This window comes from Schistosoma haematobium, chromosome 3 (assembly GCF_000699445.3).
Source record: "Schistosoma haematobium chromosome 3, whole genome shotgun sequence".
Lineage (NCBI taxonomy): Eukaryota > Metazoa > Platyhelminthes > Trematoda > Strigeidida > Schistosomatidae > Schistosoma > Schistosoma haematobium.
In genome coordinates, this window is record NC_067198.1 from 41,135,221 (window position 1) to 41,158,097 (window position 22,877).

General features: G+C 34.9%; 1 protein-coding gene across 1 annotated transcript; it reads left to right on the forward strand.

The window, feature by feature from the left end:
- Positions 1-206: 206 nt before the first annotated feature.
- On the forward strand, positions 207-18,483 carry A1CF_4 (APOB1 complementation factor; the record flags this gene model as incomplete). The annotated part of the gene is made up of 12 exons (XM_051219067.1): positions 207-234; positions 2,506-2,549; positions 2,586-2,675; positions 2,733-2,802; positions 3,096-3,188; positions 3,957-4,007; positions 4,979-5,043; positions 5,497-5,572; positions 6,944-7,021; positions 7,483-7,601; positions 8,073-8,135; positions 18,253-18,483. The coding sequence occupies 12 exons, from the start codon at positions 207-209 to the stop codon at positions 18,481-18,483; spliced, it is 1,008 nt and encodes a 335-aa protein (XP_051069890.1).
- Positions 18,484-22,877: the final 4,394 nt, after the last annotated feature.

Here is a 22,877-nt window from a genome sequence, read left to right on the forward strand (position 1 = left end):
CTAGTTGTAATCAATGTAATAATCAAACGAATGATACGCAAAAAATGAATGTTAGGAGAATATAATTTGGTTAGTGGAGTTAATAATAATTGAGATAACAGTACTAAAAATAAAAATTGCTAGTATTATTATTATTATTCGAGTGCCAATCCAAATGATATTAATTGTAATATAGTTAATAATAAAGAAAACGCAATGTGAAGATAATGTGCAATAAGACGGGGTGTCATCAAAGTAATTGTGTTAAGAAAGTTATGCGGATTGAGAAAGTTGAATGTGCAGACTGAGAACGGTATAAGGCAAATGAGAACACTAAAGAAATTAGGGGATATGTAGCATACAATATGCAGTTAAGATATTATCCCGAAGTTATTCCACCACGAGTGTTTTGGGAAGATAATGGCATCTTCATAGCTTTAGATCACAAAGTGATTTTAGTCAGATCACAGCTAGAATCATGGGAGTACGGGATGGCTGTTTTGATCTTGTATGTAACTCCTCATCATCAATTTTTGTTGGTTTAATTGTTTGTATTTCGTCTTCTCTATTTTGATCAAGCGGACAATCATGTTTCACTTCTGTACTTCATTTGAGACCACAATGTGTTTGGCAACTAGAAAATCTGGTTGAATTGATTTGGAAGATAGTACTGAACCATAGGAACGTATTACTTTCGGAAAACGTTCTTTGTTTGGCCTAAACATACACATGCTTCTTACGTGCTCCTAAATCTGTTTGGATCGTTCAGACTGTAACTTGACGATTCAGTCAGGATGATGTGGTTGAATATTACATATAATCATCATGTCTACCTGAATTCTACTAGTCTAATATACGATTTCGCATAAGAAATATTTTTTGAAAGATAGTAACAATAGTGTAGATTATCTGAGAGTTTTTTGCAAATATCTGTCTGTTAACCTCAGTTGTTTGTAGAAATTTCAATGATTATACTTTCTCTTCATCTATCACCTCATTATATTTAATTATTCAAATAATATGGTGTTCTCTATTGTGTAGTGGGCGTGATATGAATCTTAATTAGGATGAAGAATATCACTTTCTAATAATATGTTTATGTGACTGACAGTCATCTACTCACACAGAATAGAGATGAATGGAATTCTCATTTTACAAAATATTACTGCTTTTGTGAAAAGTATGTAAATTGCAAACAAATATTTTGACAGTCAATTCATAGTTAGTCTTGCTTCAGCTACGGATAAACACTGTAACCATTTACTATCTAATTCCGAATTAGTCTAGTGATCGTTTTCTCTTAGAATCATCACCATATGCAACCATATTCGCGCTACCGTTTTGTTAAGCTTTTGATTGAAATCATGAGTCGATGAATATTAGCCTATCATTGGAAACGGAGAGCACTGGACCATTGTCTAACATACATCGATTCTGATATCTTTGAAAAACTTAACAATCCCCACTACCCTACCCTGATGGTTACCATATGCTCACTGTTAACTAGCTTCTTCTGGGAATTCTCGGAGTTCTTGTGAGCAAACGTGACCAGTCGAGCTATTCCGTTCAGGCAGAGACAGGTATCTACCTCAGACAACGGTGGGTGGTTGCATATCCTCGTGAGTTTGTTGAAATTAGAGACCGATACTGTTGAGTGCCAACTAGGTGGTCTAGAGGTTAAGCATTGGCGCGCTAGACCAAAGATCCTGTGTTTGAATCCCGCGTGCGGGATCGTGAATGCGCACTGCCGAGAAGTCTCACACTAGGACGAAACAGTCGTTCAGTGCTTCCAGGTTTTCAGTAATAGTCTAACAGTGTTCCATTCATATTCTCAATCGAAATAAAGTTCGAATGTAAAAGTGTTGTTTTTGACATCCCATGGAAATAGTTTGTGCCACTTTGATTTTAACCAATCAAGTCAAATTAATGCGCCATTGACAGCCAATTAACAGATTATTACATGCAACAAAGTGTTTGTTCGTGAACACATGAGCATATATTTTGAACTACAAATAAACCAATCACTTATTTTAAAGTATTGCCAATCATATCCAAAAACGTTTTGATCAACGGAGGTCAGGAATTTTAACCAGTGGTGGATAAATATCTGTCTATGTCCTCGATAGCTACAAAGATATTGGATAACAATGGGTTCATCTACCAAAATGATTGGTTAACAATGAAAAAATGATTTTATGAAATTAGATCTTCGCAATGGTCACTTTGAATCATAGAATCAGAAACAAATAAACATACACCTGAAAAATCTATATAAACCTAACAAGTTCTGGTAAGATTGTTATACTATTTTGAACGGAAAGATGAGGTGAGTGTTGACTGAACACACGAAGTTATTGTATGTTCTATATGAATTTCGGTCTGATTCAACGAGATAACATTGTTTTGTTCATATCAACCATTTTAGATATACTTCTCTATCTGTTCTGTTGATACCGGTTTATTTGGTCGTCATCGTGCGTTCCAAATTCTTCGACCGTCAGGATATCTGCAAAAACCCTGGATTAGCGACTCATGAAAATGTGATTTCGGAAAACGGTTCATATAAATATGTAAGTATACAGTCAGATTCTAATGCACATACACAGTCTCATCATTATTATTACTCACGAACAATACGTCACAATCAGACGTATCCAGTTGTTAGTGACGGTTTTAAAAACTTTAGTACCACTCAGGTGAGTTGACTACATTTTGTAATGGAACTACTAATTCTTATGTTTGCATCTTTTAAGAATGTTACACCGAAATTTTCGTTTAAATATTACGGTAATAACGTCACTAGACTTAAGATTTTTCGTGATGGTAAGATAATTTTTTTTCTTTCACTTAAAATTGTTATTGAGTTTTGTTAATCACAATTCATTCCATGAATCAAGTTTGCTATAATTTCTTCAATGAAACAGTTTTATACTTTTTCTGACATTCAAAACTTTTGATAGATTCTTTTTCTTCTTGTTGAACTTATCAAACGTTCCATGTCTGATAGTAAACTAATTACAGTTCATGAAATTCATTTTTGTCTCCAGTTCATTTCAAAATATTTCATTCATCCACTATAGAATTTCAATCAAATTGTATGTTTTCATTAAATATAGGCAAAATAAAAATATTCGGAGAAGAATACATCGGAACGATAAGTAATACTGTTTTAGGCAATTTTTATCCTGAATATGAGATGGTAGATAACAGTGAGTTTTTCTATTATCCCATAATGTTTTCTTTTGTTTGTTCACACACTTGTTGTGCATAAATGGTTCGGTATTTAGCTTGATTATTACACGAAAGCTGACCATTTCACAGTGATTATATTGTTTCTGTGATTTGGTACCAGAACATGTGTTCACAGCACGTATTCATTACTGTCAAGTTAAAATATCAAATAAACACAGGGATTCACTAAAAAATAAACACAAATCGATTCAATAGAAATTATAAACCAAGCGATGTGGTTGCTGAGTGAAAATGAGCTGATATCCAGTCTATTTAAACAACAATGCGAAAGATGTCTCACCGACGCGATACCTCTTTCTAGATTAAATGAATCAAATTGATCGCATGTGCAACACTGAGCAATGTTGTTCAACAGGTCAGTTTGAGTCATCAACTTTATCAACTGTCAAATTATACTTGACATCTTCCAACTCTTTTCTGACACTTAGTTGATTCATGAAAGTTAAATATCTCTTAGTCGCTATCTGTGGACCATTGGATGTTTAACACTTTTTAGATTATCCTGTTTATAAAATAATGACATTAAAACCCACGCCCTTCCTTACACAATCAATCAACGAATGATGATTGTTCATTTAAATGTACCAGTTCACTTAAATCTCGGAAGGAAGGAAGGTGATAACTCGTCTGCCAATACATTTTGTGTTAGAATGTATATTTATTAAAAGAGGTAGATATTTATTATGCAGATATACAAATATCTTTTCGATTTTCGTTTTTTTCAGATGATTTCATTGCTGTCAAATGGTATTATGAGATATTGGTTGACGGTACAAGTAAGCGAACATTGAATGGTCATTTGATATCATATGAAATCTTAACACTTAAAACTACTCATCGTGTTTGCTCACACCTGCCTGTTCAGTTTGTGTAATTCAATTTTTCCCAATGACTGACAGAAGTAGGAATACATAACGCTTTTGCAAAATGAGGGTGGACTTGTACGTGGAATCCATTGATCAATTAATCACAATGATTAGGACTCGAAGAACAGTTAACATAGACTGAAAGAGACTAGACTTGACGAGTAATAAATGGATGAATGAAGTTACAATGCCATCTCACATGCGGAAACACTAATGCACAGATTCATCATCGTTGACTGGCTTCAATGGAACTTGATGTGAAGTCTGTTTTTTGTAACAAATAAATTGTGTTATATGTTCGTCCCAAAGCCATTTTCTGCACGCACCACATCCATCGTCATAGTCACTCATCACATAGTCATTCCTAAATATTACCCGATAAAATCGGTAAATCCTTAGGACAGTATGCCTGAAACTATTCACTCCACATCTTCAACAAATAAATCTGTGTTGTTTGTAAACGCCATGGTCGGAGTCAATCGATTGATCGATTTACCAACGTGTTTAATGAGCAATTAAATTCTCAAGTTACGTTTGTGAACAAACACTCCACAACACAAGTCATGTGTTCTTAGGGTGGATTGATTTGGCAGTAATGATAGAAAATATTGTGCATGATTGTATACCTTTCGGGTTACGAAGACTAAACAGCTGACATTCATTTTGAATAAATTGTGTTCGTATGATTTGCATGAGGTCCACTTGATATTCTTCATAACGAATTCAACGAAGGAAAACATTTGAGATAACACGTTTGAGATAACATGTTTGCTTAAATTGGATATTTTTTGTAAGTGAGCATACACAGTGTCAGACCTAACAGTAAAAAGCTCATCATCATTCCCTAAGAATTCTAAATATCAATAGTCTTTTGTTTGCAGGTATTATAGCCAAGGTAACTACTCTGATATATTCCAATGGGAAGATATCCTTCTATTATGAGAACGTAAGTTGTACAATTGAATTGAAATAAAATTTTGTTTCAAGTACTATAGATTAACCCACTCTTTCTTGCGTATCAATAATGTCAAATGTATCAAGATACATTGAATACGACAGAAAGAGACCAACTTTTTTAATGTGCAAACAGACTATTATTAATCATTTATTGACACACACTTTAATGTACTACTTGCAAAAAACAGTGAGTAATTAGGAGTGGAGAGTCATCAAAAGAAACGACGATGTCTCCACGACAGATAGGAATAAACAGTGTACTGTAGAGTACAGCACGGAAACAGTCATATTATGACAAGATTTATTTTGTCTTCTGGAGATAAGCTGTTCGGAAAGTACATTGCAGAATATTCTGAGGGATTTAGTGTTTAAACTGTTGATCGTTTCACAGTGTGTATATTTTTGAATGCCAGTGTTTGATACTTCCAATATTTCTTTTCAGATCCCCACGGGACTCAAGCAAAGTCCACTGAGCTCTAAGATTGTAGGTGTAATTCAGTGTGGAAAAAGGTTGAGAGGTAATAATTATTGCTGGTATTTTGATGTAGAGTAACCCCGTCAACAGTTTTCTGTTAACGTAATATCACATTCCATTCGTACACGGTTATCTGCATGTTAACATAGTAACCTGCTGTTTTCGCTCACAGTGATCATATATAACTGTATTACAGTCTACAATGATTAGTTGATTTGAATGTAAGACAAATCGATCGAAGTGCAATTAAAGTGTCGATAATAATCGTGAGGGATAAAGTCGAAATACTTTTCGTAAAATCACTGTATACTGGATATTCAACGTCAATTATATGTTTACAATTCTTGAATGGAATTTTTGTAGTTACACCCAATAAAGAATCTTAGTGAAACCCAATAATGAAAATGTCTAATGTCTTTGGAACAATGGAACACTGTATTGAAATCAAAGTACATGTGTTTTTAATTCAACAACGGTCATCCTTATCACTGTAGAAAATTAGATTTGAGTTGTTGTGATGAAATTGTAATGGTTCTGTTCCAGTCATTTGTGATAAATTACACAGACAATGAGTTTTGTGATCCACATTTTCTGACGTTTTCTTAAGCTAATATTCCGAGTGATAGAACCATGATGTGTGAATATCATTACAGTAAAACTGTGGATAGCTATTGGAGAATGCTTACACATACATTTAACGACGGACTGATCCAGACAGGGATATATGAACGACAATATTTGACAGACCATATATCCACTCATTTATTCACTTGCTTACTCACTCACTCACTCATTCACTCACAGAACAAACAGTCCCACTTGTAGTCCTCAGTCATATCACTACTCAAACAGAAACAAAAGAGTGATACTTGTAACTGATAGTTGTTTTATACAATGCTCAATCTTCATGCCATACTGAAGTGATCATGTGTTGTCTTAAGATTAAGCTGAGTTTCAAGATAAGCGTTTAGTGAAAGTGATCCGGTGGGATACAGTGTTTTGGCATTAAATGTGAGACAATGCACTAAATATTTGGTCAAAACGTATACATTGATCGGTTGAAATATGTTACTTAGTCTTTAACAGTAAATCTCAATGTTGACTATGTGTAATTTGAAATGTCGAAAGAATTGTACCGAGTTGAATATGTTTCTTGAAGATGTTGCACTGATAATGTTTTAAAATGAATCAGAAATTCAATATTATCATTTTTCATTTACTAGTTAAACACTGGCCGCTTTCCATATCAGTAATGATGTAGAGCATGTTTTGTGAGGATTTTGTATGAAAAACACTATATCCTTAATCAGAAATTTTTAAGTCTTAATTTTACGGTACATGAAATGATGAAACGAATTGTTATTTAATTAACGAGAAATCAAAATTTTAAGTGTTTTTTTAAAATGTATTTCAGATATGAGAATACCTGAAATAATAACTCCTGGAGAATGGATGACAAGTGACACGTCAGTGAGATTTAAACTTATTAAGAGTATGTTAAACCTTATCTAATCAGCATCGAATATTTCCGCACTTGAATATATCACTTCTGTTTCATCATATTATAAATTCCAAGTATAATTTTATTTAGCCATTTAACGATATCCAGTATTGTTTCTCTGTTGACGCTTCCCTTGCTATTAATAATTACACGTTGATGTGCTGTTGGATATTCAACATGATTAAGGACTCAACTTGAACTGCTACAGAAGTCTTCACTTCCATGAAATTTACATAGAAATCACTCCACAAAACGATGGATGAGATGATTTAATCCTCGAAAACGTTTATCGTCTGTTGGTAGATTGTGTATTATCGAGGAGGTGTTCGTTAGTTTTTCATTCAATATATACGATATCGATTGATGATAAAACTGATATCAGTTACACATTTTGTTATTCACGTATCTTTTGTTTGATAACTTGAAATGCCATCTTCCTAATTTTTTCACAGTAAGTTGTTCAATATACAATTCCTTTGAAAAATGCCAAAATGCGAGAACATCAAGTGTGAAATGTATCTGGCATGAAAAAACTAATATGTGCATTAACAGCGATGATAATGATGTTAAAGTAAGTAATTGTTAAGATTCATAGATTGTTTACAACATTGCTATGTTCCACATTGTACATCCGATTACTCGGAAGAAAATTTTATTACAACGAATACGTTTTGATTTCATGGTAACAACAAACGATGAACAGAAACGTTGTTTAACACAAATGCATGGAGTCATATTAATTTTTGAGCTCACTGAGCTTGTAGTGACTTCAGAAATCCAGTATGTAACCGTATATCTATGTGAATTGCCATGCATCACCAATGAAATCGGTTTGAGTGATGAAGCGTATTCCGTTGGAAATTGTATATTATGTTTGGATAATTAGTTAAAGTTTATAGACTCTAGTTGTTAAAGCGCAGAACAAAGGAATCACTGAAATTCACACTGAAGAAAAATTTCGGAAAAATACCGCAAATACTGAACCTTATTCGGTGAATATTTGATATTTAGTATTAATGCTACTGTTTCGTTTCTCTTTCAGAGCACCACTTCAGAAATAAATGGACACAGTAAACATAATAACACACCTCGTTACTTGTATATCGTGATACCAGTAATCGTCGTTTTCTGTGTCATATGCATCGGATGTGTTATTTGGATGTATAAGAGAAAGAAGAGTAATCCATGATTTACAGAAACGTCTTATAGTTTGTTTTTATTATTTTGACCGAGTTGTTTTATTCTGTATGTCATCCGGAAACTTTACATTCTGTTAACCGTTTCAATTATTTGAACAAGTTTTATACAATTTTATGTTTGTTAACGTATCGGCTGAAGTAATTCTGTTGATTAAATATCTGAAATCGTTTTTAATATTTACGTGAATTTTTTTCATTTAATAAAAGCTGAATTATATTATAAGAGTTTTACAGCATTTAGTTTAGAAATTAGCAGTATTCTGTATATGTGATTTTGTGATAATTGTGCTCACTAGTGACTAGCTTCGTGAGGGAATTCTCGGAGTTCTAGTGAGAAGTCGTGACCAGTGGAGCTAATCCGTGTCGGGTAGAGACAGGTATCTACCTCAGTACAATGGAAGTTGGTCGCGCAATTTCGTGGATTGGTTGATGTTAGACACTAACACCATTGGATGCCGGCTCAGTGGTCTAATGGTTAAGTGCTCAGGCGCGAAGCCAGTAGGTCCTGGGTTCGAGTCCCGCGGGGTGCGGGATCGTGGATGCGCACTGCTGAGGAGTCCCATAGTAGGACGAAACGGCCGTCCAGTGCTTCCAGGTTTCCAACGGTGGTCTAACATCAATTGACTCATGATCTCAACCAAAAACTTAACAATCTCCACAACCCCCATACTGATGAATAATGAATCCGTTGTGAATGTTCATTTTCATGTAGTCTCACCATGGGAAAATATTATTTGAAATTTACAACGGTCATTGTTATAAACTGATCAGTCAAAATACCATACTAGTTGAGCGTATACTCACGTAAGACTGAAGAACAGTGTGGATTGAATAAAGTAGTAACAGTCCGACCGTAGCATTGATAAGATGACAGATTTGAAAAACAAACACTACGGTGTTTCTACTAGTTGATGATCACTTCATTATACACTATTTAATAATTATTCTCACTCACACGTAATTATGAGAAAGGATATTGCGAATATTCATTTGTATTGTTTGGTTGATTCTTCCCGTTGATGTTTAGGACTGCAGTTGATCAGTCGTTTCATAGTATATGTTCATCCTGTGGGAGTGACCTCAATCATACCATTACGTTGCGTGTAATGTAAACGGAGATGGATGATGGCTAGCAGTGGAATGCAAAACACGCGTCCCATTGTCATATTTGAGACTCGTCAGCTGGATGTGCCTGCATCACACAGTTGATGTTCACTCCCGTACTTGAACTCAATGCCGTTCACTGCAAACATCGTCGCGTCATCTACTTAGCGTCTAAGTTTAGATACACACTGGTTTTTACAAACAAATCGTTCAATCACTTATGTACTGCATCTCGAAGACCATATCTTTTCTTATTAGCAGTTCACAGCATCCTCGTGTGGACAGTCTATGTACAGTAATCCCCAATATTGAGACTTTAGTGGGTCGCACCACAACGTTAGGATCTAACAATTTCACGTTCTTGAATGAAACAATGTTCTCTATACTGCCTGTGTCCATAATAAATACATGCAATGAACCATGGGGTAACATATAAACGCTTTTGAATATGAGCATTATCGTTCAAATTGGTAGATAACGATAAAGCATCATTGGTAACAGCCGAATTAATGGGACCAAAATTACAAGGTTTGGTTCCGTTTTTGACGATGACCATAGCAGATATTTCAGGTAAGGCTCACGTTTTGATGGCCAGATATACATTCATACATATTGCACAGTGAAAAATTGTGAAAGATATCATAGGTTGAAAAGCCATCTTTCAAAATTGACTCGATAGCCAGTGTCATCTGACGTTTGAGAATGAATTCATTCAGATTATTGTGGTCCATTTCTCGGTAAACACTACACACTTGCGATCACTGATTCTCTGAGGTGCATGGAGCTTTCTCGCAATTGATGATTTATTTTGTAAGTTAATATTCTTCGCCTAATTTGAAATCCAAATACATTACATCTAGATTTGCTCAATATGCCCTCCTTGATTTAGTATTGGACTATATGTAACCACAAAAGTGTTACTAGTCAGTATTCCGAATTCCGTTATTTGTGATCATCACACACAAGCACTCACTGCGTATTTGCTCAGAATATTAGAGAACTGAGTGGTATCAACATATAGGTGGCTGATATACTTGTTTATGGAATAATGCACAGTTCTTATCAATCATTAGTGTTCTCTAATTGTCAAATACACTTCTAATTCTGTTGATCTGTGATGAAGTTTATCTTATCTTATCCAACCAGTTATCAAAATTATATATTAAAATCTTTTTCGCTTTCAATTTAAGGCGTGAACAACAAAGACTGTCATTAATAAATGTGAATTTAAGGAATAGGCATAAAAGAAATGACTAATTGCAGAATTTAATAATTATGTGAAGTTTTGTCAAACCACGTGTAAACAAATCTTTGCGGTTCATTGTGACCGATCACTTTTAGACGAATTCCAGTCCATGCACGACACCTTTTAGAAGCACTTGATAGAATAAGAATCCTGAATTGAATAAGATGAAAGTACACCGGGAATTATTTAGTACCGAAACCAGTGTTAAAATTGTTACTAGAGATTTACTAAACGAAAATAGGCTCTCCTACATTAGATCTTACCCATCTTATCATCGAGAAGTATTCAGTTTATAGGAATGCTTTTATGTTATGACGACTTGCTATTGGATTATAACATTAACATTTGGACGTGATAACTTTATTGCCATTTTTGAATTAATCTATTTTTTCGTCCACCACAAGTGTAATCGATTTCATAGAATATCAAATATGAGAAAAAACGTTCTGTTATCTGAATGTCATGTGTAAAATACTAACAAAAAAGAACTTAACATTAATATAAGAAATAAATGCTTATATATATATTCATTCAATCACACGGTATGGCTCATCCTTCCAGAAGTGGTTATTCTGTATAACTTGTCTTTAATCATAGTAATTATATTATTCTATATTTAGCCTAAATGTGTTCTATACAAGCGCCAAACGTTATCTCGTGCATTGTTACTATACGGCCGGTCAGAGTAGACAATGATGTGACTTCCATGTAAGATCATATAGATTAGGCAGTCACATCATGACATATCCACAATTTTAGGATTCGGTCTATTATTGTAATGGTACCAATACAAATTAGATCATAATTCCACACACTGTGTAACTTAACTGAACAAACCACATGTCACTGTCACATTACACGTTCAGCATAACCCAAATGTGACTGATAGACTAGACTGAACACAAGAAATCAATCTATTCCATGGTTGAACATAAAATTATCTAATACGTCATATGTAAGTGGTTATAACATTTTTCTCCACCTTTTCAATTATGTACAACAAAGACTATTAGGCTATACATCGTTTACTGCCTAACAATATTGAGCGAATATTTATCCAACATATGAGTCTAATTGATATAAACATTCCGATCCCTCAACGGAAATCCATTGTTCTTCTTGCGTTTTGTGGTAGGTTTTACGAATTAAACGTAGACCTCATGCAGACAAAATAGGATAATCAGTAGAATGAAAGATGAAACGGTAAGGAACTGAAATACGAAAACAAAAATGAAATAACGATGAGTTTTCTGAGTGACAACTTAAGGAAGATGGGCAAATTGTGTATTTAGTGTATTGTTTACAAATGATGTAATGTTTTGCTCTAACAAAGTTTTCGTTCATAACAGATGTTATATTGGCAGTTTTGATGGTAGTAGAAGTTCCAGTAGTGATCACAATTGATTGATCACTGGGTGGTGATCAATGTCATGCTTGTCTAGTCCTTATTAGTGCAGATCGAATGCTATCGATCATGTTGCAATGTGGCCACCAGTCTAGGTGACTCGACACTGCGGGCACTATGTATTGAGATTTAGATGGTGGTTGGAGGTAGTCAACAGGAAACCCTGAACCTGGGTTTGTAGAAATAGCAACAACGATAATAAATCTAATGATGGTATCGGCAGATGTAATGATAATAGTCAGTATAGGATTGCGTAGATTGTCGAGTTTTATTTCAGAAGAGCCAATCAAAGTAAGTGATAATTTTCTGAGTTCGATTGGGATGCCGTGATCATTGTAGTTGATGTGTGTCAGGTATGGGCCAGTTACTCACCTAAGACAATGGAGGATAGTCGCAAAATTTCGTAGATTGGTTGAAGTTAGACATTACCACTATAAGATACCAGCTCAATGATTTGAGGATAATCAGTGGAGCGCGAGAATGTATGTCATGAGCTCGAGCCATACGATAAGAACGTGTAGAATTTTGTGGATAATGTATTAATTATCTACAATAAAATGTTTGCCATACAACAATGGATAGAACTACGGAAGGAGTTTGAGTTCCGGACAAATATACATATCACATATTGAATCGATCTGAAATTGTGGTGAATGTTTCTTCTAAGACAGTTATGATTTAATGAACGTCTGAGTTCACTTGATAACATCATCTGGCTACAAACATTTCAAAAAATGTTTTAATCACATCTTCCGCATCTAGCTTCGGTTCAATTTGAAGTGCGTTGAAATGTTGTGATGAATATATTCAACAGGGTTGTGTCTTTATGAAAACCAACACGTAATGGAGTTCCACTGATAATAATCTTGAGCCCTCTTTTCATGTCTGTTTTTGTTAATGATCGACAGATGATGTCATAGTCGTTTGTTTTGGGTTGGTCTTTTTCATATCATGATGAACTGTCCTCTGTAACGATGATCAAGTAGTATTGTTGACTCTCGAAACGCCATTCTTCTAACGCTTTCATTGAGTTTTTCCACTATCGTTGCACCACACACATGTCACAAATATTTACGCTGGCTTGCTCGTTACGTCAATAAGATTTTCGAAACAAAGACTTCCATTACACTTGCTGTAGTCTTTCATCATTCGTATTGTCATCGTTTTTGGAATCACTGTCAGTTGATCAAGTAATTTGACGAATCGATTTTCATATGTCAACGGCACCCATTCCTGTCATTGATTCTTTCGAGTTTGGAAACACTGTCGTGCATTGAGTTTTACACAGACAGGAATACAGATAAACGTCAACTCGTAAATAAATTAGAATACTCAGCATTCATTAGAATAAAACGTCATCATTGCACTGTAATGAGTCAGAGCACCTCACTCAGTGACACCCCATATGAGGATTCGCAGTCACCGACTCAAAATAAACATATGATTTCGAGTGGATTTCTTTAAAAAAGCTTGCGAATTCGGTAGCCTTATCGAAATATCTGAACTTTGAATAAACACTGCGAATATCGAGCTTAGACAAACGTCAGACTGGTTTCATAAGATATGAGCGAAAAACAAGTCAATGTTTTAAATGTCAAGCCAATTTGTTGGTGTGTTCAGTTAATAAAAGAGGAAGTCGTGGTCCTACTAATTTGTAGACAAATGAATGAAGAGGATTTTCTGTAGGTACTGGTCACATACATGATTATGGATTCGATTTTATCTAGGTCTTTATAACTATTAAAATGATGCCCACTGGTAAGCCTTGTGATGGATATGGTGTCATTACTCAGAACCCAGGTTGCGTCTGTATTGTGAGGTGCTCTAACGCGTTCATTGAACAGAGAAAGTCGGGGCAAACCACATCAAATCAACAGCTTATCACACAGCAGCTAATGGGATGGTTGAAAGATTCCATCGTCAATTGAAAAGCTCACTGATGGCACAAGCTGACACTTCGAAGTGGGGCGATGCTTTACCGCTCGTACTTCATGGGATTCGTTCAACTATAAATGAAGACATCTGATGCACCGCCGCTGAACTAATTTATGGCTCAACCTTAACGTTATCAGGAAAACTGATCAATCGTGAATCTACAACGTCAGGGGATCCTTCCCATTTTGTAAGCCTTAGTGCAAACGATGCAGAACATCAAAGCAATATCCCGCGAGAACATAACAATCGAGTTCAACTTGGTAAACATCTTGGACGTGCAAGTTTGTTTTCGTTCGAGTAGACGCTGCGAAAAATCCACTGAAGCCACCATATGAAGGTCCTTTTAAAGTAATTAAACGCACTCTCAAATACTTCATTATAAACAGAAACGGGAACAAGGAGACCATTTCTATAGACAGAATAAAACCAGCTTTCCGAAAAGCTTCTCAAGACAAAGAAGAGACGAGGAAGGTCATTTACATACAAGAGGAATAGCACTGGCCCCAAAACTGTACCCTGGGGCACTCCACTAAGCACAGTTCCCCAGCTAGATAACTTTGAGTTCACCCGAACTCTTTGTTGACGCCCAACTAAGAAGTCTTTTATCCACATCAATAAATTGCCTCTAATCCCGACATTTCTTAACTTATATAACAGCCGATTGTGCGGAAATTTGTCAAAAGCTTTACTGAAATAAATGAAGGCTACATAAACATATTATTAGAAAGTGACATTCTTCATCCTAATTAAGATTCATATCACGCCCACTACACAATAGAGAACACCATATTATTTGAATAATTAAATATAATGAGGTGATAGATGAAGAGAAAGCATAATCATTGAAATTTCTACAAACAACTGAGGTCATCAGAAATATTCAGATGCTTTGCACTACTATTTCAGTGTTTTTTTTAAAGAATATTTCTTGAGAGTAAACGCATATTAGATAAGTAGAATTGAAGTAGATGAGATGATTATATCCAATATTCAACTAAGTAATCTTGACTGAATCGTCAAGTGACAGTCCCTAACCCGAATAGATTTAGGAGGACGTTAGAAGTACATGATGTGTTGAAGCCAAGTAAAGACTTATAATATTTGAATTATTAAAATTATAGTACGAACTAAGAGTCCCAGAAATAACGCAATTGAATCAAAAATTAAGATACAAGCACAAACGAATGTATTGTATTTGGAATTCGAAATCGAATGATTCAACAAGTACAAAGATATCATTAGTCCATTCAAACACCACATCCGCCACAGCTTAAATAGGAGTATAAGTGTCTGTAATCGGTTGTACGTCTTCTTGTTAAGTTCATCCTGAGTATGTCCGACATTGTATTGGATAAAACCTTTGTAGTATCTAGAATGTGCTCATTGGTATTGGAATTAACAAACGAAATCGGAACAGACTCACCTGGAATTGTATATAGTCAGCATATCGGTTTTGTAATTAAATCATTAATATCTAGAATTCGAACCACAGATTTTTCAACACTATCCTCCCTCACGAAATAATGTTGGATCTTTATATCCTCAAGTTATGAATAATGTGGCTTCATTTAATACATATTTCTCACATTGTTTAGAGTAAACATTAGAACTGTTTTTGTGATAAGGGTAAACAGCAGTTGATGTGAAGTCATCCGAATTGTAAGCAAAATCTAGGTCATTTAGTGCTCGTGCTTTGCATTGAACAAGTTTTTCACAAGGATCAAATGCATTATGAAGATAGGTAATATACGATATGACATCAGAATTTGATTCTTCTGACACTTTTACATGAAATTTATTAAGAATGCCATTGCACAGTAATGGATCATTAGAAAAATCAGCATCTATCAAGACTGCCTCAGGTTCTTCATCATGACTAGGTTCACTTAACATATTTTCCTCAGATTTGTAAGAAATTTCATCAGAAATATGTGAATCATTAGGAAAAGCCATATTTGGTACAATCACATGAGAAATCTGATAAGTTGGTTGATTAGGAACTGTTGTATGGCAAGAATTCTGAATTTCATTTAACTCTGAACTGCCATATGACCCTGCACTGTCTTTTGAAATCGTTGATAAAGATAAATGATCATCATGAATACTCGACTCAGTAGAATCAGAATTACAAGACTTAATATTAGTTGCAGTAAGATGAACATTAGCATTGCAAACTGACTGAATATGTCCAATATCACCACATTTAAAGCACTTAGAATTACGAAATTTACATGAATTCAAAGAGTGGAACATGCCACAGGACAAACACTGACCAAACTTGTGCCCATCTTCGTGAAATGCATTGCAACTCCTCAATGAATTATCTGCATAGCCTTGAGTATGTACTGGGTCGGGATGACGTAGTAATGTAGTAGAATTTTTTATATCCTCATGAATCATTTTACGAGATCTCCCTCTTTTACCGCACTCGAAATTTGTATAATTAACATAGTCTAGCAGCAGTTCCTTGAGAGTTGTATAAGGAAGCGAGATAGGCTTTTCCGACATAGCCAGAGTTCTTAATAAGCTGTATGTTTCTTTTCCGATGAATGTGAGGAAATGTGCCACACTATTAACATCCTCATCATCTTTCTTGTTCATAGCCCACATTTCGAACCTTTCAAAATAATCCTGAAAAGCTTCAGAAGTTGAATGAATATCTAACAGGCTCCATCGCGACGCCAGTATAATGTTTCGAATTATTAGAATTATAGTACGAACTAAGAGTCCCAGAAATAACTCAATTGAATTAAGAAGTAAGACACAAGCACAAACGAATGTATTGTATTGGGAATTTGAAATCGAATGATTCAACAAGTACAAAAGAATCATTAGTTAATTCAAACACCGCAAGACTGTTCATCGATAATAATGTGTTCCTGTACGAACGACGTTATCTTCTAAATCCGTCTAACCATATCTGTGGAGATAGACGTAATAAACCTATTTTGTTTTTGATAGTTTTTGATATGTTTTGCATTTATTTTGCCAATTCTCACAATCTGTACATTTATCATTAATCGATTGCACTTGTTGTTTAAGTATATGAACTTGAATACTTACATTCTTCCTTCCGTTTTTGAATCCCACATAGCATGACATTGGTAACTGCTCATAATTAAATACACTTCCATACATACGTCTCTCGTGCTATCATGTTTGTGAATATGATAACGGAACGATTAATTAACTATCATCTATACTTATGGACTGTTGTAACATTCACATTACCTTCTACGTTCAGATATACTACTGGAGCCATATCGTCTCATTGGAATTATTATTTACCTATAATTGTGGATTCTGGTACCAAAACCAACAGGACACGCTCCAACCTGCTGACTTAAGTAACGTCCCTAAACTTTTATTTGTGTTATTATCTTATGCGTTGTTTATTGCTACATTAACTTTTGGACATAATAACTTGATTGCTGTTTTTTCAATTAATATACATTTTGGTCCACCACAATCTAACATTAAATTTCTGACGTACAATATACGGATCTATACAAAGTAAAATTATTTTATTTATTACTTGAATATATATATATATATATTATGTGAAATACTATAAGTAGTATGAATGGCATTAATGATTGAATCAGTATGAGATACTTGTGATTCACCAGAAGGGTTTTGCTGGGACAGGCACAAATTCTGCATCAGGGCTTCCATGTTTCTGATTTGGGACTATTCAAACCTCTTTTCTTGACGCTCCATAGAAGCTTCTATTTGCTTCAAAGAAATATTCATTGTAGTTTTCCCGTCGCCACTGATAAGTCTTGTTAATTTGAACGCTTCATTCGGTTACGAAGCTATCCTCGTAAACCCCAAGCTAGAACTACACAGCGACCTGAGCACGAGAGAAAAGACGCAAACTATGCGAGAAGCACTTTACTCCAAAGGTTCGTTTTAGTACAGAAAATATAGGGTTTTTATAGTATTTTCAGATGTCCTTGGGTTTCTCGAAGATTCTGAAATGCTACTTAACATAGTAGCAGTATTGTAATCAGACAATCAGAAACTCTTGATGTGACTTTTCACTTTCCTGGTGTTTTTAGATAAACTACAGGTGAACGTTGATTGGATAAAATGCTTCTTAGTGTTTTCCTGATCCTTGCTTGTCTTTCGTCAGACGTTTTCTGGATCACCCCAACACTAGTCACATTAACATAGAGAACATTTTATCGATTATTACAAAAAATGGATCAACGTTGTTATAGTCCATCACCGAATTGGTATGGACCAAAATCACCAAATGGTTGTGAAGTATTCATTGGTAAAATACCACGTGATTGGTTTGAAGATGAACTAGTTCCTGTATTTGAATTAGTTAAATAAAATTTATCTGTTTCGATTAATGGTGGATTTTAGTGGGTTAAATCGTGGTCATGATTTTTGTATGTATACTAATCGTGATGATACTAAACGAGCTGTAAATGAATTAAATTGTTATGAAATTCGTAAAGGTAAAATATTAAGCGTTTGTTTCAGTATTGATAATTGTCATTTATTCATCGGTGTTATACCTAAATTGAAAGCAAAAGATGAATTAATGTTGTAAATGTGAAAAGTAAATGATGGCGTGAAAAATGTGATTGTTTATCCAAGTGTAGCTGATAAAAGCAAGAATAAATGATTTGCATTTGTCGAATATGAAAATCACAAAACAGCTCCTATGGCTCGACGTAAACTAATTCCTGGACAAATTCATTTATGGGGACACCAAGTTGCTGTGGATTAGGCAGAACCGTAACGTGAAGTTGATGAAAATATTATGTTAAAAATGAGTTTACCCTCATAGTTACCTAAATGAAATCAGCCTATTGATCCTACAAATCTTTCAAGAAAATTAACATACTACTACTATAAATTGGTAGGTAATATGATACGATTATTTTAAAAAATCATGTAATTTCATTCCTTATACAGAAATAAATCAATCATACAAAATACTAACTTACTTTTCACTACATTTCTAATCCTTCAAGTATTGTATCCACTGATTTTGTAACAAACATCATTATATCTTTCATCAACTTCAGAAACCAGAATCTACACACTTCTCCAGAATCTTATTACACTTCGAGGAAGTCGGCTTATATTTATTAATGAAACCTCAAAATTGTGAAAAATTTCGCGTTTCTCCCTAAAATTTCCTACGAGTTTTGCGCTTCTCTCCAACATTTCATCATAATCTTAATAGAGTTCTTGCAAACTTGTTTTAAGGCAATCCATCTCACCTAATTTCTACAGATATCACTGAAAAGCCAGGCGAGAATACATATGTATAGTTTTTACTGCGATATTCCATTAATTTTAGTCAATTACGCAGTGTCAAAGAAAGTGGATCATGAAGACGTTAACATCTGGGGCGAAGCATGGGATACAGTGGACAGCTAGAATGCAGTTGGACGATCTGGACTTCGCAGATCATCTGGCTCTTTTATCACACATGCACCAACAACGAGTGTAGCAGCAGCCTCAGCAGCAGTAGGTCTCAAAATACATAAAGGGAAAAGTAATACTTTCTGGTACAACAAAGCATGCACCTATCGAATCACACTTGACGCAGTCGTCTCTCTTCAGCTACGCGAATCCAAATCATTACAAATTAAGCTGATATGTGTGCACGAAACAATACAAAATGTTGTTTTTGAATACATTAGTCTCTACAGCAAAAAGTGCAATAGAAATCGGTTATAATATCAACATGAAACAGCTTTGTTGAGGACTTGTTGAGAGTACATACTTGGATTTGTTGAGACACTATTTTCACAACATATCAATAATTCATCATGATAAATTACTGGTTGCAATATGTATAATTCAGGTGAAGCAACCGTAGACCATCATTTAATGAACTGACTTTGACAGTATATGAAGGTAAACATTTACTGCACGGCCATCTTTGTATTTTTTTACGAGTGAAATTTTTTTTCATCCCTTTTGAAAAAATTTCTCATCCTCATCTTCTAATAATTTTCATTCTGTTTCGTTCAATCAAATAACTAGTTTTTAGTTCGTTATAATTGCTTGTTTATTTCTTAAAATCCATATAAAACATCAGGACATGACGACGGAGCACATTTTCTTACAATTATGGACGGTAGTAACATGCAAAGCACGAGCTCTGTCGTTCCTCACGTTGTCACAGAAACCGATTACTTATTCTTGAGCACATTGTATCTCGTAGCGTTCCAATCTCTTGAAGCGTTGAAGAGCGTCATTAGAACGTATGAAAGAGCCACGTACTGCCATTATGTGGTAAGGGATTCTCATTTACATAGAAATCGGAAGCCGTATATTAAATACGTATGTTGGAGAAATGGTGGTAGAACACTGAACGAGACGACGACATTGACGAAGACGCGTATGACAACAGATTTTATGATATTTGCAATCTTGCGCAACCGCCACATGAAACTGCTGATGGAAGTACCTAGATTTTTTGTCCATGCGAAGCAATGCTTCATTTATTTTGTGCCTACGACCCATCACCACATGTCCATGGAATCCACTGTCCCATGTGCGACGCTATAACGGAATCATAACAACTCCTTTGTTCATGAAATTCGGAACTGTTAAGAGAACGAGTAAAGGCCCTTTTCAGGGCCAACCACAATTTGATTTAAATTCTTTCGTTTCAATTCCTTATTTCCATGGCAAAGGTCAAGTGATGAAACCATCAAAATTCATTTAAGATTAATAATCATTATGTGATTATCGTCCACGTATTCGTAAACGCTTTTTAAGCTTTATCAAATATACGGTTTAAGTAAACGATTTCGTATAGGAAATGTCATCTAATGAACACTTATCTGTCTAACAATAGTACATGCAAAACTTATTCAAAATGTTTCAATGTTTTTGTCATATAGTTACGATAGGCGAATGTAGTACTACCAGTTCACTAGTACAACGACATCATTTCTATAGGAAAGGTCAACTGAACCAACATTGATGAATTCTAATTAAGCCTTAGTGATTAAACAATATAATCAATTGAGATTTATAAAAATTTCGTGGATTACTTGAAGTTGGACATTAACAGGTTTTTCATGGTGCTCCTCTAGCTTCAATTCATTCATGATGTCAACTATTCCAATAAAAAAAAACATTTCTGTCTGACTGTTCCATCCCAGTTTTGATCAAAATGTAGACTTTAAAAATAAAAGATACCAACTTCATTTTACTCAGAGAGTAGCAAATAATATTTATGTGATTGGGTACTTTTCCAAACAGTAATTCTTAGTACAAAATAGTTGTTTAGTTTCGCCTGAAAAGTGGTGTCATAAATAAATACAGGAGTGTAAATTGCCTTATTTTGTTAATCCATTAAAAGCGTTAATTGTTTTTACCTGTACATTCTTTGCAGTTGAGCAGTTTAAAGTTATGACAAAAAATACTTGTCTGTGTAAGTAGTCATGTGAATGAGTTATTATGCTCGTCAATTGGGCTTAACAAGTTTTGCACGCAATGTCAGCAGCATATTTGCAGTTTAAAAATCCCCATTTAATATTCTACATTGTTGAATAACAAGTTTTGACAAGTATTTGAAATATTGGTTACATAAAGTGTAAAAGTACAAGCCTACGTCTGACAAAATAAATGTCTATCTCAATTATACAAACATAGTTAATTGTATCAAATGACATTTGGGTATACGTACGTGTAATGTCAACGTAATAAATAAAAGCCTACCATTTATTTACCAAATGTCAAAATGATCAATTTCACTATATTGAAACATGGTACTTTAGCTTCAATTCACTCATGATCTCAACTATTCAAATAAAAAATGTTATAATTCCTATTATTTTATATTGAATGTTAAGAGACTTTGTTTGTCCGAACAAGTAATCCCACGCTCCTCTGTGACTGCGCGAAGATCTACTACTAGTCTGTTTTCTCCTGTCAATAGCACGAGGGTTACCTAAAGGCACGAAACTGGTGAGCCCGATAGACCATCAATAGTATAATTAAAACTATCACCGTGTCCGATGTGCATGAGCACACTCTTCCGAGAATGAACTTCTAAGTCCCATCCCCGAGCCCATTTAACCAATTCGTTTAAGTCAGCTTGGAGATCAAAATGAATAGCCTCAATTTTTATTGTTCTCCAGATATTTACATCATCCGCAAACAATAATGTCGACAACTCAAGCAAAAGCGGTAGTTCATTAACGTATAGAAGGAAAAGTATATGACCTATGATGGTGCCCTGTAATACACCACTTTTGACCAGCTTTCATTCGGATAGCGTTCCATTGACACTCTCTTTCTATGGTCACATAAGAAGTTACTTATCCATTCTTGTACGGCATTTATCATTCTGAAGCTCGAGAGCTTCTGCATAAGATCTAAGTGTGAAACCTTGCCAAACGCTTTGCTAAAATCTATGGATATCACATCGACAAACAGACCGTTGTCTAGGGTCGTTGTTTAATCCTCTTTCGCAATAAGTCAGTTATTCAAGTATGAACGCTCGTTGTGAAACCCATGTTGGTCGGGAGTTAACAGATTGTGTGAATCTATGTGACTTAGTTCCTTGAACCGAAATATCTTTTCAAGTAACTTATCGACTATGCTGGTAGTCAGATAAGATTTGTCTCTGACCATCCATAAATATAGGACTGATCAAAGCGTCTTTCAAGTCTCTAGGGAGTTGAGCGAGTGAAAGTAGCATGTTGAAGAGCGTCAATGGCGCTCTTGAAATGACTTCGGCGAGAGATTACAGCAGTCGTGAATGTAACGCATCACAACTCGGTATCTTACAAGGTTCGAGATTAGTTACCAATGAGAGGACAGCTTCCCCAGTCACATGTGCAGATCTTATAGCTGATATCTGAGCGGTGTTATAAGAACAAGTATTTGTAATCATACACGCAGAGTTGACTCCGATAAATATTTTAAAATTCTTAGACTTTGCCCGATCTGATTCAGCTAGTAAATCTG